General features: G+C 40.1%; 1 protein-coding gene across 1 annotated transcript in view; it reads right to left on the reverse strand.

Annotated features, from left to right (window-relative positions):
- The window catches only part of PLD5 (phospholipase D family member 5), a 174,468-nt gene that overhangs the window by 9,650 nt on the left and 139,050 nt on the right, over positions 1 to 25,768 (reverse strand). The window contains exons 5-6 of the mRNA XM_065632259.1: positions 20,790 to 20,917; positions 55 to 252 (exon numbers count right to left, since the gene is read on the reverse strand). Of these exons, the coding sequence (XP_065488331.1) occupies positions 55 to 252; positions 20,790 to 20,917 (326 nt within the window). The remainder of the gene's footprint in view (positions 1 to 54; positions 253 to 20,789; positions 20,918 to 25,768) is intronic.

Below are 25,768 nucleotides of genomic sequence, written 5' to 3' on the forward strand. Positions count from 1 at the left end.
GGTTTGTTAAATGAGTTTCTTCCCTCCCTCTCCACAACCCATTTGAGAACTTACCGACACAAAAGCTTCTGATTTTGTCTCATTCAGCTGCAGTGTCAGTTTATTTTGAGTATCGTACACTCCATATAGTCTCTTAGACCAACTTGGAGGTATTTTATTCTTGTATCTTAATGAGCTGTACAGGGCGAATATCCTTTGTAAATCCAGGACCAGGCAGCTACAGTTGTATACGATGATGCCAAGTTCCTTCATCTGTGAAATTAGAAGTTCACATCATTAGTGATATTTCAGCTGATGGATCCGTGGCAGTATGCAACAAGAACCTAAGAAAGTCCGAAGGACACCTTCCAGAAGCGAGCCTTCAGCTCAGCAGTAGTACTGCCGACTACAAGAACATTCCAATGCTCTTTTAAAGCCAAACACATAAGCTGAATCTTCACAGTCATGAGCAGTCAAAAGCCGGAACAGGGTTTGTATGTTCAGTGTATGTCAGAGCCACATATTCTGATAGAATACAACACACTTTATGGACAGACATGACTTCGGAGTGATACCCATTTGTCAAAGCCACCGTTTTTGTTATATGTGTTGCTCAAGGTTTACTACTCTTGCCTAGTGTGGTTTTTACTTATTATTTTTATATTATTTCATTTACAGGAAAAGCATCCTTTCTGCTGGATGATGTAGGAGCACACATTGCTACCAGTGACAGTTTCTTCCTTCAGAAACAATTCGTTTTCTGTGAGTTCTGGAAAAGATGAAAGAAATGGACTTAAGTTATTTCTCTGCTGGAGAAGGAATACGATGCTTCACCGTCACATAAAAGGATGAAAAACCAGGTGTTTGATACTGTCAGTAGATAAATTTACTCTGCTATTAAATCCAGCATGATCCAGTATATAGTACAGCCAATTAGGACACAAAAGGGTTGGGTTCTTAACTCCCCATTGGTATGGTAACTCAGCTAGGGTACTCCAAATTTCTGGGTGTCAGTTTCTTCACATGTTAAATTGAGATAATTATACTCTTCTTTCATGAAAAGTATTCTGTAGGCATCAACATTCTCACATATAAATATGGGAAAAAATAGGCCAAGTAAATATAGACATCATAGTACAACTAAATGCTTTAACCTTCCATGGACACAGTCTCACTTCCCCATTTAAGTAAAGGCATGTCTCCTAGTCATCATAAATCTTGGTTTGGCAGAGATTTCATTAATTGCACATCCCTAGTACTTAAGTTGATAACAGAATTTCATTTATAAACATATTGCCTGGCTTCTATAATCAAAGCCTAACCACACACACACTCTCTCCCTTCCTTTGCTTTATAATAGCTCAGGAAAGCACTGTTGTGGGCACGCATGCTATTGACCTCTCATTATCCACATTTCACACAAGTTCAGCCATCTCTGAAATAAAGTGAGAAGAAAACGTGCATGTGTCTGTTGGAAAACAATATGTAGGATAAGTATTTAAAGGATCCACGCTGGTTTTCTACGAGCAAACTCTCTTGGTAGCATGTCTCAGAAGTCTGCCTGGCATGATGAAGAAAGGGGAGTATGAACTCTCCAACATGTTCATCCTTTGAGACCAAAAAATCCCCACTGGTTTCACTGTCTTAGATGAGCTCTCCACAGCCATATGGAGTAGTTTCTGGTAGCAGCGTATCTTTTTGTAAAGCCTATGGGAACTCCGAATCCCACACTAACGTTATCTCAGAGCTTGTTCCTGTGCAATTCTCCACGACTGCAGATGAGAACCACTCTGCAGGAGTGGGCAGAGGGAGGGAAGTGAAGGGTAGAATTGAACCTTCAACTCTCTTTCTGTGGTGGGCGAGAGGAATCTCAATACTCCAATGAAAAAGGAACTTGTTGAGTGATATCATCCTCAATTCCCTGAGTTGGAAATACCACATACATAGAAGAGACAACACTCTGTAATCTGATTCCCAAGTACTTACTGAATAGTTGCAATCACAGGAATATTACCTAATATTCCTACTGCCTAAATCAGAATATTTCTGCAAGCTTCTTTAGTTCAGAAAAACTATGGAATTCCTCCATTAGCCTGCACAACCTGAAATTTGTGGAGAGTTGGAAAGTACAGAGTACCTACTGCACTGCAGCCTTTCATTTGTGGTTAAACCAGTAAATCCATTTTGGGGTTAAATATAAATTATTCCAAGCTCTGCCCAACATCCTAGTCAAACAGTTTATTTGGAATAACACCTTTGTTTTTTTCCCTTGTGTACTGAGCATCTTTGAGGACACTCCTGTATTCAGTTCTAAGCTGTCCCTGTACTTTATCCACTGTTTGTCTCCAAATATTTTTAACTATACATTATCACTGTTTTCACTGTGTGCTGCCAATACTGCTCTCTTAATTGCCAGGCATGCCATTGCAAAGGACTTACTAATAGTATTCCGTTACACGTATCTGCATAATGTGGTTTAATCAGCTTTTCATGGCTGTTAGTTGATTCTGACATAATTATGTGGTTACAGATTTCCTTTCATTTATCATGCCCACTATTACTATTCCACTTTATCCCTTCCATTGAAAGTAAAGATAAAATGGGGTCCTCACAACACACCAGAAGCTGCCAGGATTGCATCGCGTGAGCAGCTCTCCTTGGGGCAGGAGTGCTTGCGGTGTGTCCTCTCCCCATCTGTGAATTTAAGGATTGCCCTTGTGCCCAAGTCCTTCCTCACGTACAGGGAGAAGGAGGAAGCTGGGGGCACTAATGTGGTTTTTGTTCGTTTGCCTGGTTTTTGTTTGTTTGTTTTTAAGTGCAGTTTTTACAGATCGCCGCCTCGCCTGACTGTAAAATGAAGCATTAGCCCTGCCTGCCCACCAGCCTCTCCTCACCAACAGAGGTGCAGAGTGACCAGCCCATTTTGCACAGGACCTTCCCCCTCCCCTGGGAGCAGGTGTCTGCAGGGCCGAGGTGCTGCCCCGGCCCAGGCCCAGCTGCTCGCCCCGGCCCAGGCCCAGCTGCTCGCCCTGGACCAGGCCCAGCTGCTCGCCCCGGCCCAGGCCCAGCTGCTCGTCCCCTCCCAGCAATTACACTCACATGGCAGACTGGAGTGAACCATTTCAAGAGCTGAATTTGCAGTGCAGTCATGAACCCAGCCTTCCCGCGGCGCTGCGTCGTGCAGGTGGCTTCTCTGGAGGGAGGCAAGCACTGATCAAAGCTTTTCCTGCCTCTGAAGCCGCGATAAGAGCTCCGCCTAATGTGGATTCCCTCGTATGATACAGGCTGGGGTCCCCCGTTCCCTCTCTGGGAAAACAGAGTTAACCTCTTTACCCAGCTCCCTGTGTTCATTAAGCTTTTATGAACTTTAAATTTGCCTGAACCTGGAAAGTAAATTCAAAATCATGAGAAGATGGCAGGCAGTGACTCTGATGCTTTCTGTGCAGACCTCATTTTCTGAGGAAACCAGGTTCAATGTCAGTCTGTCACCTCATGACCATCTTGGTTTATGTACAACATCACCTTGAAATGAAACCGACACAAGCAGTGGATGTTCCTGTGCAGTAAACTCCCAGCCATCTCATTTCTTGTAGAACTGCCCCACTAGGTCTGGAGACCGAAAAAAATACTCTGTTTCAGAAGTGTCTTCCACACTGAGCCTATTTTTACTCCCTTACTCTGAGGTGAGGAGAGACTGCTCTTTTTCCAATTAATCACAAAGCCTGTCATCCTGGAGGCATTGTGGACAGCAGGCAGCGAGGATGTGGTAGCGACAGATTTAGTGTGAAGTGCTATGTCATCTAGATAAGGGAAAAGACTTTCTCTTCAGTTTGAGAGCTGCTGTTATTACAGACTTCTTTTTTTTCATAGTCTCAGAGGCGAAGCAGAAAAAAACATTTATATCGGAAGAATCAAAATCCGAGTGTTGGTCCCTGATTTACAGTGACTGAAACCTGCGGCTAAGCACCACCTGAGGTATCTGTTAAGGTAAAACTCTTCAGGGCAAGAGGTCTTACAGAAAAGGGAAGGATTTCTTCATCTTGAGTTTTATAAGCAACTCACACAGTAATGAAAATATCACCGAAAAATTAAAGCGAAGATCTCAAGAAATCAAAACCCTCATAAAATGAAGGAAGAGAAATCTGAGATGAAAGTAAGGAGTCACAAATTTGATTGCCTCAAAATGGAACAGAAATACTTGGATGTTAAAAGTTGCACAGTTGCTTATGAGTGACATCTTCAGAGTATGTGCTGGGGGCTGGGGACAGGAATGGTTTTCTGGATAGAGAATTCTGTGTCCTCTCACAAGCAGGTTTCTTTCTCTCTTCATTAAGAGCCACCACAAGTGCTCTTCTCAAAGAATGAAAAACATGGGAGCTGGTTTTCCTTGTTCCCCATGCCATTTACATTTGTGCAGAGCAACTACCAAAGGCTACCAAATCACTGTTTGTCTTTCTTGCCAATAAGGCATTTCTTAAAGCACCAGAGGAGTGAATGGCTAAACAAGACTCAAGAAACGGTGGCTTATACCCACTGTACAATGATGCTCTAACTACAGAAATCAAGTAAGCTACAAAAAGTAACCAATACAGCCTACCTAGAAAAATACTGATTTTTATGACAAGAGGAGGAATTCCTTACTAGACTGGACAAAGAGCAGGATTTCACAAACACGAATTTCTGCTTGTTCTTTTCCCCTGTACATTCGTAGGCATCATAGACAAAACTAAATCAAAACAAAAACCCAACTAACCGAACAACAACAAAACCAACCAAACAAACCAACTGCCCAACAAACAACAAACCAAACGCCACACATGGGAAAAGATCCTAAGCAATACAGAGTGTGGACCCATAACTGTAAGCTTCATGAATTGAGAAACAGTGTTAGCAAGCCATTTCAAATACATGTGGATGATGGGTTAGGCAAGGTGTACCATGTGTCCTTATCCTGCACTGTGCAGACTAGACAGTGCGTTTTATCTTTACCTTGAGCTACAGTCTAAGAGACAACCCCACTGTGTAGGCAAGGTACTAGTTGACCTACATAAGAGTGGCACAATCTGGTTCACAGCTTGCAATATTTGAATTGTGGCAAACGTAGCAGGAGGCTTGAGAAAACTCCTTGTTAATGTCTTTTAAAGTTGTTTAACTGCTCACACTCAAGCCTGATCCTGCAAGTGACAGGCAGCTCCCTCTCATCCAGCACGAGCTGTCATTTGCCCAAAAGCTCTGGCCACCGGCAGCTATGGGGCATCCATTGCCTGTGCTAGAGAAACTCTGGATTAACTACAGGCAGTTTATCGCACACTAGTAGACTTTTTATGTAAAGGACTGTGTGTACATCTGCCATTTTACTGTGTTTTAAAAATATGTTTAATTATCCATTTGAGCCTGTGCTTTTTTTAATAACCAATTCCCAAACGAATGACTATGCCAAACAAGAATCACAACGGGGTGGAGTCACTGAGTAACAAAAAGCATGCTATCCTGATAAACTACCATAGCCTAAAAGGACCTAAGATTTTCAATATCTTCTAAAGAAGAATAATATACAGTATATTAATTACCACCATACAGCTGACCACAGATATTTACAGGGGTAAACTCATTATGTTCTAATAAAATGCGCTCTAATTATTTGGTTAGGCTGCACTGCAGACATATGGTTCTCTTTCACTTGGTTATCAGTTTTACCTAACCTCTACTGCAAATCTCCCTTATGGCTCTTCTCCCACAGAACCTTTGCAGGCATTAGAGTCCGCCAAAACAGCAAAAGCATGTACCTCGGCTAACACTTCACTAGAAATTGCCACCTACCCTTGTGCATCCTCAGCCAAAATCCTCCCTCCATGCTTGGCTAGTAACACAGCACAGATGCTGCTCAGCTTTGTTATGTTAACAGTAATGCAGTGAAACCCAAATCCAGCACAGTCCTGCTTGTGCTCCAAGTTCCACTTTTTCCTTCCGTGTTGGTAAAGAATATGGGACCTATGCTACTGTTGGGAAATACTAAATAGAGAAGATGAATATAAATGGTAAAGCACTGTATTCTCAGGAAGTTAGTAAAACTCTGTCTAGTTTAAACTGAGAGTGAATAAATGCAAAACTAACAGCATATTTAGATGTCAGAAATTATCTAGGACACAATAAATGCTCTTACCTGAATTCCCTGTTATTTTGAAAACCACAAACTGCTTCTGAACATAACTTAAAGAATTCAAATAGATTAAATGTTGAGATTAATGGTTACAATGAAACTATTGTTCCTTTTTTCTATAGACACTTTTATTGAATAAATGGTATTTCAAAATTCTTAGATTTAACTCTTAACCATTCTCCAGTTAATCACTTTGTGAGTCTTGCACATGGATATCTCTTGTGCCTGGCCTATGTCCCACAGTTGTGTGGATTTTACGTTGCTGTCATCTGAGGCCAAAGGTTAATTTTCTATCATCTTGGTTTTAAGTGATTTGAAAATAATCAGCAGGCAGAGCAAGAAAAAAAGTTCCTCTCACCTGACATGAGAATGCAGTCTCAACTTGAGCTGGGAACTCAATTCCATCACTGAAAATGGAAAGCTGTCATTCAAATCACTGTGCTGTAAATAAATCTGAGTGTGTGACCAAGAAGGTGCTGCATTCAATAAAGAGCACACCCGGCATTGGCACTGAATGTCAGTATAAAGCTGTGACACGCTCTCACTAAAAGAAAGGAAGGGACATAGTGGACTGACAGTACCCCACTGGAGCTTATAAAGTACATTGGAATTGTCAGCCACTAGCAGTCCACTGGCCTTTAATTCTCACCTTTAGAAAGCAGATTTGGTAGATTTTGGTCTGCGATTCCTGCCGAATAAGAGTCCTAGGGAAGTTACAACTTCATACAGTATTTCTACTTTTATTACCTAATGGCAAAAAGCTGCCACAATTAGGTAGTCGAAATATTTTAGGAGCTGATAATTTTTTTGTCTCATTCCTTTTTCTGCTGGTCCACAGGTCAAGAACACGCAACTGTACAGTAATGCTCTACTATTTTCCACTTCACCTTACATTCAGTAGATAGTCCCATCATTATTTTGCGTAGCACCCTGATCTTAAGAAAAACATGCTGAAAAAAACCCACATTCAACATTTAATTTCTGCTGATATGTACTGCCACTGAGGTGGCAAAGCAAGCCAGACACCTAGGCAGAAGTGGGTCTTGCTTTAAAATGCTGTGGTTTATAAAGAACTTTGTGGGGAAGATGTAGCAATGTATCTTCAAAGCAGAAAACCAGAAATCCCCCATGTCCTTGTCGCATTAGAAAACAACCCCATCACAAGTTTTCTTTTTCAGCCATCTGCTCTATTGATATGGAAAGCTCGGCAAAAATAAATCTGTTTGTACAAACAATACAATACAATGTGTGTAAACCACGGACCTCTCTGTGATGATGTTCATGTAGAACCTAATACAGCACCGAGTGTGCAAGTTTGGGCTTTCTTGCTGCTGTAGATGAAGCTCACTAGCAAACCGAGCCTGACACATTGCTACTTGTTAGAGCAAGCCAGGAGGCAGAACTGAATCAGTTAAAAATTCCTTGCTATACAGTCTATCAGCATAATTAATATCACTTGGCATAATCACAGCCTAATTTATGATTTTCAAATGACTTTTCAGTTTACAGTTTCATTACCTCCTCAAGGCAAGCACAAGTGTCTCTTTAGGGGAAGAGCAAACTTGGAACTGCAAGAAACCATTTTTTCAGGAGCATGTTTGATTTATTTCTTGGTTTACTGCAGGAAATCTAATTAATGTGAATTCTAATCTGATTCTGTTTCTCTTTTGTAACACAGTTTTTGTTCCGTATATCAAAGGAAAATGCAGGCTGGGAAGAGAAGGACCACGTTCTGCTGGCCTCCATCTCGCTGCTGGCAAGCTGCATCACATTTCAGTACTGGTGTCATTCACATGACGTTAAACAATTCACTCCCTCAGTGGAGCCATTAAAAAAGTTAAAAGGTGAAGCGAAAGATCCTGCTAATTTCTGGAAAGGCCTGGACTCTCCTTTGCCACACTGCCTCTTTCCATCTTCCCTGCATCAGAACCTCTCCTGTCAGCCCTTATCCTGCACCCGCCTCACACAGCTGAAGATCACAGCATGAGCTCTTAGTATTTGTTCTCATCCTACATGATGCTGCAAGGGGCAGCCCCTGTACATCTCCTGCTGTACAATGCAGAGAGGAGTGCAAAGGACTGACCTCAGAATAAGGGCAATATTCATGTCTAAACATTTCTCTCGAAGTGTACAGTTTCTCTGAGGCTTTCAGATTCATGGGCTTCAGGGAAATCCAACAGCACATAGTTGACTGATTGGATGCATTATTTATAACATTACTGACACACAGTGGATTTTCCTTTTGCAAACCAAATAGGGACTGGTTGCAGGCATGCCATGGACACAAACTGGGACCCTGATATTGCATATGAATTATTGCTGTAACTGTTGAGCCTTGCCAGGCTACCTGGTCAGAATTTGAAACTTCTCTTGATGTAAACAGATGGCCAAAGGCTCTCATCAATCTTTGACTAAAACGTGATTAAATTCACTGTACAGGACCTTGAGGTAAGCTAGGAAGCCAAGCAGTTTGGGTAGGTAAGGTTATTTAGCAAGAGAGTACACCCGCAGCCTCAGGACAATGGCTAGCCTATTTGAAAATCTGTTTCAGAAATCAATATTTGCTCTTTGTCCTATTCTTCTGAGTAGCCACCTTAGATATTTGTGGGGATTCTGGCTGCTTCAACATTGAAGCAATGTCTCCTGTAAATATGTGGTCCTAGGATATGCTCCTAGGAAGAAAACTTGGAATTAAATTAATACATTGTATTCATGCCTCCTGACCCTAACAGTCAAACTGGGAACATGTTGATTTGTGCTTCCTTAATTCCCCTTTCTGCTAAAGCATTCAGTTGCACCCACATGTAAAGGTCATTTGGGTCATGTGAAAAGCCTATTTGTACTTGGTGAAGTAGTGGATTCAGCTGAGGTGTCAGTGGCTGTCATATGAACAGATAGTAATAGTGCATGCTATAGCTATATCATTATGAGAAAGAGGAATATTCATCTGTTTATTGCATAATGGCATAACCTAGGTGTTTTCTCCTACCTCAAATCACAGCAGATGCTGCCCTTGTGTATATTAAAAAAAATTTATTTCTAAATAATGTGTGACACCCCTTGTCCAAGAAGCAGAAGTATTGTGTGCCAAAGATGTCAGAGATTTAATACACTAATAGAAGTCAGCATAGCTCTTCTGCAAGTTAACACTGAACAGAATGAAGAGGAAAAAGCACATAAAACAAGTGTGAGACAACTTTAAGTATTGATGCCATTTCCATCTTCGATATTAGGTAATAATCACTTTAACTTCATAGGAAAAGGAAAGAAATACCTGAAAAGATACCTGAAAACATGTTAGTCAAATTCAGCATTAATACTGTCTTCCAGTCTTAAAACTAGAAGACAAAGTTTATTTCTCACAATTTCTGTTTAAACTGAGTTCTGTGTTACGGTACATACAGAGTTGAAGGTAATAAAATGTAAGTCACAAAGATTATAGAAGATATTTTCAATACATGACCTTAATAAGCAGAACATACATCATGAAACTGTGGTATATATTAATGGTGTATATATATGGCATGTGTAGGTTCTGTACCTATGCAGCAGATCTACATACAAAATTATGTGCTACCCAATCACCCAAATCTACTGTACCGCTACATGTGAAAGAAATGGCTAATAAGCCATTTTATTGACTACAAAAATCTGTCTAACTGACAGGGGAATTCTCATGACTTCTGCAATTTGCTGAAGATAGAGCTCACATTTCTCTGCACATGCACTGCCTCCCTCAAACAATGATTAATAGTTTGCCGCTGAGTAGTTCCATGCAAACATCAGTGATTTCGCTGTTTGGATGACTGTTGTTTACTTAGCAAAGTTAAGAAAGGTGACTGCATGATGACTTCCAAATTCAGCCTTGATGCTTATGACGACAATATCAAAATCTGAAAAGGTTTAGCAATGCCATTAATTCTGCACATTCACATGGAAGGAATGCTTTGTCAGAATCTGTTTTGTTCTGCTTGATGACTTATGGATATAGAAAGATGAGAGTTTATACTGAACTGCAGAACCATTATTCTTTTTGTAGAATGACTGAAATGATTGTCCTTCCCTGCCCCTACTCATGGAGATTTTTGGCACTGTATTTCAGCCTGATTTACAGCGTGCCTTTTTCACAGGACAATACTAAATCCAATTTTCCATGAAATTATTTCACTGTTAAAGTGGAAAGTGAGTGGGCTGCTGCGTTTGGGAACCTTTTGGAGTTGAGGCAGTTCTAAACCAAGATATTTATCTAGAAGGGAACATTCATCTATGCAATACCAAAGTGTGTGTGCATGGGTGGAACCACATATTGGGAATACACTTTCATGATTATTTTAATGTTGTTATTTTAATTATTTAGTTGAACAAGACTGATGTGATGGGGTATGCTAATAACTAAATCCTTCTGAGAGGAATCTGCCTCTGTTCATTAACATCACTGACCAAGATTAGTTGCCAGCAAGTTCTTGTGGGAGATGACAGAACAGACTGTAGTGCATTAGCTGTCCCTCAGAGATTCAGCTGGGTTTTAATGAACAAGTTATCTTTCAGCACAACATAAATCACATTTTTGGAAAGTGGTGGGTTTACTGCCCTTCTTACATCCGTATAAATTTACTGATTATTTGAGACTGTACCACCAGCTGTTGAGTCAGATGCTTGAACCCTTAGATCACAGTGTATGGCTTGCATTGTTATCTAGGACAAACGAAATGACTGAAAAAGGCCATACTGGTCTTAAGAGCTCTTGCTCTACAGGCATGTCTACCCCTCAGCTGCTGAGCTCCAGCAGTAGCTTTCCATGGACCAGCTCTGGCACAGAAGTGCAGCACAAACTCTTTTGCCCTGTCCATGCAATCTGGTTTGGACTTGAGAACAGCAGTGGACAGGACAGAGAGGTGCAAACAGGTCAAGTTCTGCTGCCCCCACTTTGTGCAGGCTGTCTGCAAGCCAGCTCCGGTGAAGAAACCATAAAACCACTCTAGTGCAGCACCTGCACTGATACACATCGCTGTCTCAGAACATCTTACTATTTCAGGGTTTCTTAATGAACACAACACAAATGAAACTGCAGGATTTATACTTGTAAGTGCAATTGGTTGGAGGATCTATAAATTAAAATCAAGCCCTTCTGCTTTACTGATCACTACAGACAGGCCTTACCGTGGTGTGCCCGGAAATCATTCTCATCACCGTGACAAATGCCCTTTTTTTTTTTTTTTTTTTTTTTAAAGGCAAGGCAACTGCCTGGTGCACTATTTGTGATGCAGTTTCTGGGAGATTTTCCCAAACGGTTTTTGCAAATTTCGATAGCTTGACTCCTAGGCTACTGCGTCTTATCTCTAGGCCATTGACTCAAGCAAGAACATCTCACCAGTGTTGTCTATTCACGACACTGACTGCCTGTTTGTTTCAAGACAGCAGTAAGGATCTTTAAAGCTGCCTCTAGTTTTGCACACACTTGTGTGGTCCTCAATGCGGTGGTGTACAGTGTGTGTTCTGCCACGAAATTCCTGCAGGCCTCCAGTTACCTAAACACTTCTAGAACCCACCCAAAGCTCTTGAGTCAGATAATCCTAATGCACTGATATTATTTGTCAAGCATCTGAGGGACCGCTCATAAACCAGAACCAGACACACTCTCTTTGCAATGTCTTCTGTGACTCTTAATTATTCTAAGATGTAGTGCTACCATGGCAAGTATTAAAAAGCAAGCAAATTATTATGAGGTTAGCTTTACCGGAGGAAGAACTTTTTCTTTTTCTTTGGATTGTGGATATCCAACTACCTGAATATCCCATGCTGCTTGAGAAAGAAGTGAGTTTATCTGTTCAAACTGGACATTCTATCATTTTGTTCTGCAGTTTTATTATTTACTGATTTACAATTTATTATTGATTACCCCAATGGCAGGTGAACCTGTTCTACAGAACTTTCACAGCAAAAAAAAATGTTGAGAAGAAAATAGATCTGTAATTTCAGAGGTCAGAGACAGAGTAATGAGCCTACTCCTACAGTCAACAGAAATGAAATTAAAATATGCAGCAAGCTGTGTTTTGCCCTCTCTTACACTAAATATTAATACAAACACGTAATGCAAATGATGCATGTGAGAATGAAACACAGCAGCGGGAGAAGTATGATTAACAGGAACAGCTTCCTAGCACATTGCAGCTGGGGATCAGCTCTGCGTCTAGAGAAACTGGCCAAGCTGGGGAGGCATAAGAAATCTTTTTGGCTCCAAGTGCAAGGTGAATACACAGTCCCATGCTGTTCCCAATCACTAGATCACAAGAACAGAAGTCTGCAGGAGGAACCAAGAGCACTCCCAGGCAGTGGCAGACCTACACGCAGAACACGAGCAGAGCAGCCACATTGCCCGTGTTCCTATTCGGCTTTAACCAGCGCTCTGTGAGCAGTGCTCAGCAATGCGAGCAAGAGACAAACAGTCCATCTGCTTCACTGAGATTTCTTTGTAAATACTGGGTGGTCAGCTAATTAATTTCAAGCAGAGTAAGCCAAATGGGCAATGCTGACTGTTCTGCTCTGATTTACTGGATGTACCAGAGAAAAAGTTGCTTGTCTCAGTTAAAGAATAAAACAAAACATCAGACTTCAAAAAATACAAGCTTTACACCATGATAAATGCATGGTGTTGAGTTCTGCACATTTCTAAGAGCAACATATCTCCCCCCACTGCCACCACCACCATGATAAAAAGAGAAAAAAAAAAGAAAAGCTGCTAGGTTGGAGATAGGTAACAGTCATCAAACTGCTCTAGATTTGGTCAAAGGTGAAGACACTAGCCAAAAGTGAAAATAATAAATACATTTTCAGCTTGCCTTCTGAAGGTCAAGCTGTAATAGCATCACAGCAGAATTTTGACAATCCAACTAGCCTTTTATGCAGCAAGAAATAAAAACACAAAAGAAGATATTTAATTGTCAATACAGCTCCGTAATATATATTTAGACCTGTTTTCTTCACATCTTGACTCATCCACCTATGCTTGAAGATCTTGATTGCACTTTCATGTTATATTTACAACATTAGCTAGTTCTGGAAATAATCCCATTGCAATAAATCAGATTAGCAGCATGAGTTTTTTTAAGGATTGGATCACATGCCTAACAATACATCAAAACTTTTTAGCAGCAGATATTATCTAATATAGTAGAGATCATTTAACACAGAAATACACATTTAGATAGAATATACCGGTATTACGTTGCACGTACTTTCAGTCTAACGTTTACACATCTGAGCTTGATTGAACCTCAGTGGATAACGAAGTTGAAAGAGCCTTTTTTCATGTTAGAGGACACTTGAGACTGTGCTCAATTTACTAATAGTGTTATGATACTGAGCACTGCTGGGACAGGAAGAAAATTAAGCAAATTATTAGCAGAAATTGGCAAGGATTGGCAAAAGTCAGAAGTGCCCATTGGGGACATAACTGTAGTTCATATACTAGAACATCATTATATCAAATGGAAACTCTCAATATAACTTTTGTTTGAGTGAAAAGATGTAATTCCACTAACTGCCACACAAAGTATCTTATCTCAAAAGGACCAGATGCGCCATTACATAACTTCAAGAGACTCATTTAGATAAAAGTTCAAAAAAAATGACTGATTATAGTGTGGTTTTTGCTCTATGCAGTTCTGTAAAGATAGGATGCAACTGTCATTAACAGAAATTGCAAATGTGCAGATCCTGTCTCAGTGATCAGTTTGGAGAGCGGGCTCCATGACAGCAAGGTTTTGGGGAAGCTGGAAACAGATGAGATCATAATGTTGTATTTGAAGGTATGCAGTATTTACTACATATCGTTTTCATGAGAGGACAATTTTGATTACACAAATAAATATACACAAATAGATATACTTTGAGGAAATGATAATTCCTCTCTCTCTAAGGGAGACATAAGTATGCTTTACATGATAACAAAAAAGTAGTCCAGAGGGTTTCTCATTCACACACTGTCACACGTCTTACCTTCTCTGGTACGTTGGCCCTCCCATATATATATTTAACATCTTGGGTGCATCAAACAAAAACCTCAGATAAAACAGGTAGTGGTTTCCAATCCTATAAACAGTGTTGAGACAGTTTATCTAATTTTCTGATTACCTTAAATTATGTAGATACAATCAGCAGTTTCTAAGAACAAGAGAGTAAGAGGAGGGTGGAGAGGAAACTGCCTGAAAAAGAAATACTGTTGTTTAGCAGTCCTGCCAGATACCCGACTGTCACGAGACACTTTACAAGTTCTCCAAGGCACTGCTGAGCATCAGCAGGAACAAATCATTGATCCCTTGCAACAGAGATGATTAGATAAACTTCTGCTGTTCAAAACATTGCTCAGACTCATTTCATGAAAGAAGCGAGGTCAAAATATTCTACCTATAAGACCAAGGCTAATTTACCAAGAATTAGCAATTCATAAATAAACAAATAGATGAAGACACCAGGTATTAGTTTTCCAGTCCTCCTTTGCATGGATTTTTAAGATGGATCGAAATCAATGCCTTTCTGAAGTCTTATTTTGTATTGGTGAAACAAATCACACAAGGAATCCAACAGAGACATAAAATATCTAGGAAAATGAGAACAAATTCACATGGTTATTTTTTTGTCCTATAAACGGTATGTTTTACAGCCTGATTGTTTTCTTGCCCATAAAAAATTGAAAGTTACAGCCATTCAGCTTAAACCATTCTGAATATAAAACAATCAGAAGAATGAACAATCCAGAAAACATATTGACTTAAGAGACATCTTAAAAAGAAAAATCCTCTGCTAGCAGTTTTTACACAGCTAATTAAGAGAGAAAATCATGGCTCTACTTCAGAACTTTTTCTTGACATCAGCTGAGGTAGCACTGTTGCAGATAATATTTTTAAAATGTCACAGGCAAGACAGAGTAACTGACTATTGGATTTTGGGGTTTGTTTAAGAACCAACAAGATGAGAGGTTTTGCAACCACTTGATTGCCTTTCACACATTCCATCTATACTTCCCATCCCTGCAGGGAGGTGGCTGCTGGCAGGGGATGCTCAGGCAGAAATTTGGGTCCATCCCTGCTGCGTGGCTGCTCATCATCGCCCATCTCAGGCATCACCAGCCAGTGTCCCTGGTGCATCCCCCAGCTTCCATCTCCTCACAGCTCCCCAATATCCAGGATCTCCCCCACTTCCAGGGTCTTTCCTCCAGCCACGAACTTCACCTTCTTCTGATTGAGTCCCCTACTTTTATCCAAGACCACTTCTTTCTGGCACCCCTTATTTTTTGGCACCCCAAGGCTCACTTTTCCCTCAATCTAATCAGTTTCTGTGCGACGAGGGATGAGCAGCCCCCTAACTGGTAATTCCGTCTCATGTCCCTTCAGTAAGTGGAGGACTCTGGACATGCCACTTTCATTTAGCCCAGGTGTTTACAGTTAGACTCCACCAAATACAGGGAGCAAGTTGCTTGAGACTTTGAGCATTCAAATTCGGATGCTAACCCCCACACATACACACAGCTATCTGCTACCTGTTAGTAGTCATTGTTCAAGCTTTTTTTTTTTTTTTCTACAAGAGTATTTAATATTAGCCTGATTCCACTGCCAATGAAGACAATGGGATTCATTTTATTTGTTTCAATAATTTTCAGTAATAGAATTTTCCAAGGGCTGGTTATTTGATGCACATAAATACATTTTTCTGAAGTGGTTCAACTAATCCATTACAGTTGTTTGCCCACTGGATTCAATTATTCATGTTGTGAATAAAACTTTTCAAAAAATGATGTTAGCATGAACAGCTCCAGAAGTGTTTCTTGTGCTGATTAAATGTTCTGTCTCTATTATAAACCTCATACTCTTTAACAGAATTAAGGAGCTAAATGCATTTTCAGACTTTGCTGGAACTATTGGAGGGTGTCACGGAACAAAAGAAATACATGACACTTTTTGTTAGCTCTTGTTCTACGTTAATATTATGGATTATAACAATTTTTAGATAACCAATTTCTTTTATTTAAGTACATTAATAAGCTACCTGGTCAAGAAACTAGAAACTAGAATAAAGCACCATGGCCACCTCAGTGGTTATTAGTTCAAACTACAGGCAAAAATTAATCAGTATATCTACCTAATTTCAGGCATGTCGGAGTGAACCCTTTTTCCAGCCAAACATTTTAACACAGATGCACATATTTTGATGAGTAGAAACAGACTTCGACATGTTGTTATCTTAAATCTATACTTAAGTAGGTCGCACAACTATGGTCCAAAGATATTGCTTGGTTTGTTCAACGGTTACAAGACTGACTTCTCAGTATATGAGAACCTGGAAACTCTGCAGAAATACTTTACCAAATGCATCCATTACTGAATGCTTGTCAGTGAAAAGAAGGAGGAACTTGTATAGTTGATCACATAGATCTCTCATATGAAACAAGAAGTTCAAATTGTGATTTGAAATTTTATCTTTATGGTTTTCCTCTTCTTGTACCCTCCCTAAATCACATTTTGAAGGTAGAATGGCAACACAAAGGAGAACATCCTTCCAGAAGTCTTTCATCAAGCTGGTAAACGTGAAAGACTTGTTTATACAGTTTTTACAACTTTTTATCAGTTTACAAAAATGTACCAGAAAGAAACTAGACTGGCAGAAACACTATTTCACACAGTTTACTATATGTAAGGCAGTGGTACCTGTCTAAGAAAATGGTAAAACCCGTGGCTGTTTATAATCCAGGATTTTCAATGGGTTATGTAAGTGGGAAATATTTGTCTTATATTGCTAACAACAGAAGAAGATACACCCCTGACACAAAAAATCTGTTCAAAGAAAATATCAAAATATGTCACTGTGAATGAAAAAACATCTGATTTTTGTAAAATACTTTTTTTTTTTTTCAGGGAATCTAAGAAGCATTTTTCATTTGCCTGTGGGGTTTGATTTCAGGCTGAAGCAGATAGCTGGGATAAATTATTTCAGCCAAAATTATTAGACTTTTGGAAAAATTGCAACCTGAGACATAGTTTTACTTGAAAAGTAATGATAAAACTTAGTAATATGCTGTGCTGTGAGCCTCGGCCATAATTTCTAAGCTAAGACTCTGGCAAGTATTAAAACTTTGACAGAGAAGGCACAAAGATATATGCAACTTTAAAGTTTATTCCCTATGTGATATATGCAGCATATGAAAATCTCTTCTTGATGCAGAAAATTTACTTTAAAAGAAAATACTAGTATTACTTCTTGTCAGTGCTGGCAAGCCAAGAAAATGGCAACAAAACTCAGTAAGCCTCATATGAGACTAATTTCTGGTGTCCATCTTATAAATGCAGAGAAGAATACTCCACAAAGATTATAAAAACAAAGCTGACACCTTCGGACATGCAAGTCCTGATGTTGTTTTCTAAGGAGCTATTGAAAGTTAAATTCCTATTTCAGCTTTAGACTTGGGCTCACAAGAGAAAAATGATGCTAACAGACTTTTTTTTTTTTTTTTAATCCCCCCACAAAGGGAAAAAATAGCAATAAAATCCAGTTATATCTACCACAGTGACCTTGAGTAAATATTCTCTTGGGTGCTGAGCTGCTTTATGATAAATGCTCTGTATTGCTGTGTCACAGAAGTGTTTGGACATCTTTAGGCCCCTTGCACGCAAGAAGTAGGAAGGCTCTGGAACTATAGCCCAGGGTGAAATAGTGTAGAGACCCACTGCATCTCTAGTGCACCTGCCACACCTGCAAAGCAGGTAGGTGTTCCTATATGAATCATGCAGCGTACTGGCCTGAATGTATGCAAAGGTTCTGTGCAGAGGAAGCAATAAAGATGCATGTAGAAAATAGAAGTGAAAAGATATGACAACCACGCACAGTTAAATTCTTAAGTTTTTCATTGCATTTTAGATATGATTAGATGTGAAACTGCATGTACTCACACAATCTACACTGGAACTGTGCTGCTGAATAATGAGACATTGATAGCTACAAGGTGACTGACTCATACTGAATGTTTTGTTTGAGTGAGAAGACAACTGCTGTGCTTGATAGACCAAGGCACCATATGTTTCTAGAATAGCAGAGACCTATGTTATCCTGTGGTTTGCTGTCAAGATGTAGTAACACTGGCTAAAGTGGTTTGCCGATTCAATAACCACAGTTCGGTTATCCTAAAATTCACATGAGCTTTTAAACAGACCACATGTGACTAATCAGCAGCCCAGTCTGCATTTTTACAGTCCTTTCCCCGCAGGTAAACCAGGAGGTAACAGGCAACGTGCAGTGGCATCCGCAAGGAGTTCCCTGCCTCCCACCGCAAAGCTGCAGAAGCCCTGCCCGGCTACTGCAGGCAGTGCAAGGGCTTGGGACTGGTCAAGCCTGGCACTATCTGCTCTGCTATTTCCCAGTTAAACTCAGTCCTTACTCAGGCTGCTTTGAGAGAAGATGGACCTGATTCCTCTTTGCAGCTATGCTGGGACTCTGGCAATTATGACCCATGGGAGATATGTTTCCCCAGTGACGGCTCGGCTCACCATGGGTTTTAAAATTAGGTCCTGTGTGTGTGCAAAGCATTTTCCTCGAGGAAAGCACTCGGAATGAAATTACGGAGTTCTGTGCTTACTTTGCCTCTTATGTGAAAAGTTCAAGACAGATTATTATTTTAGGACTGCATTTCAGATCTCTCTCACAGTTGCCCTGATTTATTAACCTGTAAGTCTGGGGTAAGGGAACTGGATACTCATATCTGATGTCAACGGGAGCCAAGCATCTAGTTTCCTTAGGTTCTACTGAAACCACAGCCTACATTTCTCAACTAATTGAAAGCAGATTCTCTTTAACTGCAACCCAGAGAGATTTGGTTTTGCTCTGTACAAATACTCTTCTGGGCTTCATCTTATCACTACATATAAAAATACACTGTTATATGACAATAAGATGAAAAAAGTCTCCAAATTCAAGCAGAAAAGAGAGTGATAAAATTAACAGTGAGGAATCACATTTGAAACACTGGCCCACAAAGAACTTTGAGTTTAATGTAGGTATGCTGCAAGACTTAAGATTTACCTCAGTATGAGAAGAACAAACCTGTATAGAATTTTAGCATCTGTGATGAAGGTCATAAACATAATCATTAAAATATTTTCAACTAATCTGTGGTAGATGTGCTCCTTTTCTTCACATTTATTATTTTCACTGGTACTCAAAACTCCAATTAGAAGAGACTTCAAAACCAAAACACAGCATAAACTGTTTATAAGCTAAACAGTTCTGTGAAGAGCTATTTTATTTATGATATACAAACAGTTTAGCTCATGAGGTACAGGCAATGTATATACTTCAAATGTCGAGACTGTCCAAAAGCCCAAACTATACATTCTTACACTGACTGAAAAGATAACATCCTCTTGGCCAAGACCCTCTCTGGTTTGCTAAAAACGTCCTTTTATCTATATTTTCCAGATTTCTTTGTAAATATTCAAAAAGTTACCTTTGAAATAAATTAATACACATAGGAACAGCAAAAATACATTTACTTCACTCTTTCTTTACTAAAATGATTTGTTTTCATCCAGACCTTCAGCCTCTTAGCTCAGAACAAACCTTAAAAACTTCAGCACAACCAACACAACCCACACCACCTTCTTTACAAAATCATTAGAACCTATGTTGAAAATTTTTCTTGTGTTTCTGAGATTTTGCTCATATATTTAGAAAGTAAGCTTTCTTACTGCAACTAATAACTACCTAGGATTGCTTCTTTTCCTTCCTCTGTTGTGCATTTCAGTTACTGAGATCTAAAAACACAGGTTCCACCTCCTAAATATGACCAACAGCAGCCTCACACAGTCAGTGGTATGTAGCAAAAATGAACATTATAGCCTTTAATAATACTGAAACTGTTAGGGAAAGAAAAAAAGATACAGATACCTTCAAGAAGAAAATAAACTGCATTATGGATTAATTACTTCTTCGAAATGGTCATAGGCTGTAGAGTCCTCAGCACCGGTTGTTGGCAGAGGCCTTAGTGTACATCTTTCAACTCTCTTGTTTAAGAGGAATCAAAATATGGAATTCTCTCTAATACGTACAACCTTCAATAATCTTATGCTGTTTGATTTTCTGTACTCATAAATCTCTTCCTTCCCAGAGGTGGTGGGTATTTCAGGATAAATATCCACTCATTCATTTGCAAGTATTTCCAAATTTTGCTTTTCCTTATTTAAATGGCACATGAGAAGGACTAGGTCACGCATGTGACATTACCAGGGAGCTTCCATTGAAGTTTGCTTTCCAGCTGTTTCGCTCACTTTTATTTTTTTAAAAAAGCAAACCAGAACCTGCAATCTTCAGACAACAAAACAATCACAGAAATCAATAAAGGCCATCATATTATTTTAATTTAACCCAAAGCATAACTGCTGAGGATAGCTATTCCAATGAAAAGAAGTAAAATTTATAGTAATATACTTTTGCCAACACAGAAGAGTCATCAAAACTGTGGCAACACAGTTTTTAACACTGCCATTTCTGCCAAAAAACTATCAGAAAAAGAACATTATCCACTTCCACTTGCTGGCTTCAAAACATTACTTTTTTTTTCATTATACTCTCAAAGGGTATAGCATTAGTTTGTCAATTAAATTACCTGTCCCAATGATCTCCAGTCTAGGCTGGCACTTCCAATGTACACGTGCTGTTTATCAACAATCCAGAAAGATGACTGAAGCCGACCTTCATTATATGCTGACATATTCACATACAACACTTCAGCACCTAGAGATTTAAGGATAAAATAATAAACAGTATTGTTTAAAATAATTGACATTATTAAAATAGAAACAATTTCACGTTTCAGAGCCTCAGCTTCCAAAACTAGTGAGCGATGTAATTAATCACACCATTAAGGTTTAAAATAATGATAAACAGCGTTACTATCCCATTGTTTAAGACCCTAATTAACATATATTCTGGAAAAGCAGGTATAGGGAACATATTCATGCATTATTCCATTAACTTAATTTTCTTCCATTTTAGAACTAAATATTTGCTATTTTTTTCCAGCACTATGTGTTCCTAAAACCAGTTTAATTTTAAAGGTCTTTTCTGTAACTCAAACCTGCTACATATTATAATCATGACCTTTAAAATACAAACCCAATTACAACCCCTCACTGAAAAGCAGACTGTTCCTGGGCAATGGTTCGGAGCAGGTAGCCTGCGCTGGGCTGTGGCATGGAACAGACCCGGACAAGAGGAACACGGATGGAGAGTTAAGGAGTGAGGAGGTAAGTAAAGGCATAAAGTATACTGAAACTGCTCCTAATCCTGCTAATCTGTGTCATTAAACCAACTTTGAATTGCACAGTTTTGATAAAGATTATAGGCCACTGAAATAAAAAAAGTTACTTGTCGGGTAAAAGCACATTGGCTAAACCACATTGGTTGGAAAGTCTGAATTGGCCCCATCAGTATGTTTGCAGGACTAAATCCAGGATATGCTTAATATTAAGTGAGTTTAGGGGATTTCTCACATCATTTTTGTTCTTTCAGTGCTCCAGTGTTTGTAGGATTAGGTGATTAATTGAAATTAATCATTGCTGAAGGTAATTTAAAGTAACTCACTCATCTTTGCATTTTAGTCATGACAGTAATGGGGGAAGAGAAGTGACAGTAAACAGCAGCCTGGAGGGCAGTAATGGTACCAGCTGTCACCCGTTAAACAGTCATGGGATCTTCGGTACCATGAATTCCAGTCATGGCTGGACATGAGTCACCACTTCAAAAGAATTCCAGGATACCTAGAGAACTAAAATGTATTGCTTTTCATCTAGCTGCCTATTTCTGATCTAAGAAACACTTGACTTGCAATTTTAAGGAACAGTTTCCAGTGCTAAATATTTATTTCTTATTATGAAAATTGTAATTCTTGCTTGAATGAGTGATTCTAGAAGTTCAGACATCAAGGAAAGAAGAAAAATCAGGTAAGGTGACATTTTTCATAAAGCATCCAGCATGCAACATAGAATTTTGAGCAAGTGACAGAATTTCATTCATTGTACAATTACATTTGCTGCAACCCAGTTACTTTTCCAATTTTTTTTTAGCTATCACCCATCCACATTCATCTATGCTTAGAAACAAATATTTTCCAATATTCCTTGGAACGCGTTGCTACTGACTTTCACATTAATGAGCAGAACTCTGCTAATTAATTAGATCATGTGTGGAATGGAAATCAGAAAGCACTATAGCAGGTGTTCCATGGTTTAAATTGTTTTTTGATGAGTAAACAAAACAAAAGCAACTCCTTCTACTAGCTAAGGAAAACAATTCTGTAAGGTGCTAGACTTCTAGCAGCTTATCTGAAAGCTTTGTTTAAAATAAAGTTTAAGATAGCACTTTGCCTTGATCATATTTTCTCTCCATACATCCAAACTGCAACATTAAAAAACAGTATGAATTTAACACCCACAGCACACCTACATCAAACATGTTATCAATGAAATATTAGGATTTTTGTACAGGAAAGGTAAAACAGTTGGAAGCAACAATGAGCTTCCTTCTCATAACTAAGAGCCTAAAATAAATACAGTTTTAAAACATTTTTGAAATAGCCAGCGCTGAAGACAAAAACGCTGAATGCCGAAGTTACATTAGAAGACTATTTAACCAGTAATGCTAACATTAAAAATAGAAGATATAGTAACTTGAGACGAAATTCAAAACTTGTAAAACGCCAGGATTTGTGGACAGTTTAGACATGGGTATAAACAGTGGGATGGGACCTTCACTCTATATTCTAGGCTTCAGTTACCAAAGCAGCACACATAGCAGTACAGAAGATAGTGGTATCACACGTACCATTAAAATCAAAACCTGGAACCCAATTTCTTTTTCTTCTGGAAAAAGCCAACTCATAAGGCTGAGGAAACAGTATCTCCAAGTTAATTAAAGAAAAGTCATGTGTTGGAAGCAGCAGCTGCTGTGCAGCCTATTAATGAGCCCTTAACTTTTGATGAAAGGAAACAAGCATCAGTATTGATAATTGCCTCTGCTCTAGAAGCCCTTGAGGTGTTTTGTTAAAATAAGCTTGTCAAGGCTTCAACACAATCCATCATCCCCAGTGTGGTCCAGGTCCCATGAGGAAATTAAATTGGACTGATCAATATGTGAAGCTATAACAGAACTCTTTATCATGCTGCAGTCTGAATTACACAAAGCTGCAGGTTTACCAAGTTCAACCAGAAAGCACAATTTGTAGGTTTGATTGCTAATACAGATGCCAGACTCTTAAAAAATAAATCTAACGATTTTGTTTCACAAAAGATTAAACTGCAGGGTGAGATCTTGCAGAAAACCAGCACTACCACTTAAAATTCAAGTGGATTTGCCTGTCCCATTAAACTGTGCCTTCTGAATGTTGGGCCGGCTTCCCTTCTTTCTGCAGGAAAAAAAGACCGCCGTAGGGATCAAAGCATGCTTTAAGTAACAGACATTTTTCTGAACACTTTTTCTTCTAGGTGGGGAGTTTTTGCACTCTGCAAAAGGGAGGTGACTGATGCAGTCAGGGATGCACAGAGGGGACCCTGCACGTCAGAGCCTGGACCTTCTCCATGTGTTGGGGACAGAGCCCCTGGGAGTCACCAGGCTGCTGCTCGGCCTCCTGCTTTGTCTCATAATGGAGGAAGAAAACAGAGTACAATGATGGTATTGCAAGTAGACTGACTTTTCATTCATCTGCAAAAGAAATCAAGTTCTCAAAGTAATCCCAATGCAGAAGGGTGGCACAAGCAAGTGCCATTTATCATTTCTAGCCTTGCAACCTCCTGTTTGGTCTAGCTGCATGATCCCAGGCACTCCCCTACCGGTCATGAAGGCCACAGGGCAAGCTTGGCTCCTTGAACAGGAGCCTAAGTCTAGGACCTTTTCTATATGCTTGAATCAAAACACACTGAGCAGTTAGCTGGAGACCGTGCAGATATACACACTAGTATGAAAAAGTGCGGGTCGTCGAGAAGCGCACCTTGGCGCAGCCATGTTGCCGCACATGCTAGCTGCGGGTTTTACTGCTGCTCAAGCAAGGTCACCAGACAGCTACACAAACTGGGAGACTTCTTCATGGGAGACAGCAGAAGGCCGGGGCTCACAGGATGGCCACTTGGCTTCCACATCAGGTTCATGCAACAGTCTGGAGAAGGTGCACCAGGAGGCTTGGCATCCAATGCCTGCGAGCAGTCCAGACTATTAACAGGTTGTCCTGGTACAGGAGCAATGTCACTGAGCCAAATCACCTCTCTGGTGGATACAGTAAACCTTTTTTTATAAAGACGACCCAGAAAGAACAACTGTTGAGGCTATTATCACAGCTGCTTGAAAGCAAACATGCAAATTCTGCCTGCAACAGTTTTCAACAGTGCTAGTTACAGGCTAAACTCACTCTAGAGTTAGCAAACATAACGCCCAAGAAACAGAAGCTGCATTTGCTTGTACCGTGGCTAAAATTGGCCTTCTGTCTTCACAACTTTCTTACTTTCACTATAGTGTTTTTAAAACCAGAGAAAAAGAAAAATGAGAAAGGGGAAGGACTTAAGGATTGAGAAGGGAGCCAGACAGGTATCTGGGAGGTCGCTGCAACGGTGATGGATGATTCAGAACAGGCAGAGCAAGGATGAGAAAAGCACCAAGAGCCCTGACCTCATCAGTGCAAACTGTAGGAACAGTGCTGCAGCAGCAAAGAGGGTGGGGAGAAATGGAGATGTATGATCTAATGGTACATGTTGGGACTGTGCCTCATGCAGAGCCCTAGGAGAAAGGGTTGTGGAGCCAGAAATGGAAGAATTGTAAAGGTGGAAGAGATGAACAGGGGCTTTCCTCATTTTGGGAGAACAGAGCTTGTCAAGCACAAACTGCAGAGGCACAGCAGGCAATGGAAAGGGGAGAGCATTGGGGCAGGAGGAGCTACACAGAGCTGTTGGTAGGATGGGGGAGGTTGTAGAGGGATCACAAAGCAGAAGGGACAGCAGGATACAAAGCAGCGCTAGTATATGAAATGGGTTTGGCCAGTGAAGCCACACTGCTCACGCCTCTCAAATGCTCCTGCACCGCATCCAATCCACTCTGCTTCTTCCAGCCACTGTTCCCCATGTCACCACCAAGCTGGCTTATGGTAGGAACAGCTGCCCTCCTCTGCTTACCCCATTGTTGCCTTCCCTTCACTTATCATCATGTCCATACCCCTTACCCACAGCACTGGTTTTCACCCTCTCCAAACTCCATGTATTCCCAAGCAAATACTTCAAGCAATTGGAGCTTTAAAAAGGAGCCTGAGAATGTGAGCTGTGGCCTCTTTGTTTCAGCCCACTGCAGGCAGTCACTTGGCACACAGAGGCACACATTTTAATCTACACCTTTTGGAGGGTGGCCTCAAGCCAGAGCGAAGAGTGGACTTAGCCATACCATGAACCCCAGGGCTCACAAGCACATGCACCCTTGAAGACAGCTGGTGCTGGAGCAGCCTGCACAGCACCTCGCACAGCCTCACGGGGAGGTCACCACAGGGGTGGGAGGCAGCATGCGCGGCACTCACCGTTATGCCATAGACCTCCTGCATTCTTTCAGCTAAAC

The sequence above is a fragment of the Caloenas nicobarica genome, chromosome 3, assembly GCF_036013445.1.
Source record: "Caloenas nicobarica isolate bCalNic1 chromosome 3, bCalNic1.hap1, whole genome shotgun sequence".
NCBI lineage: Eukaryota > Metazoa > Chordata > Aves > Columbiformes > Columbidae > Caloenas > Caloenas nicobarica.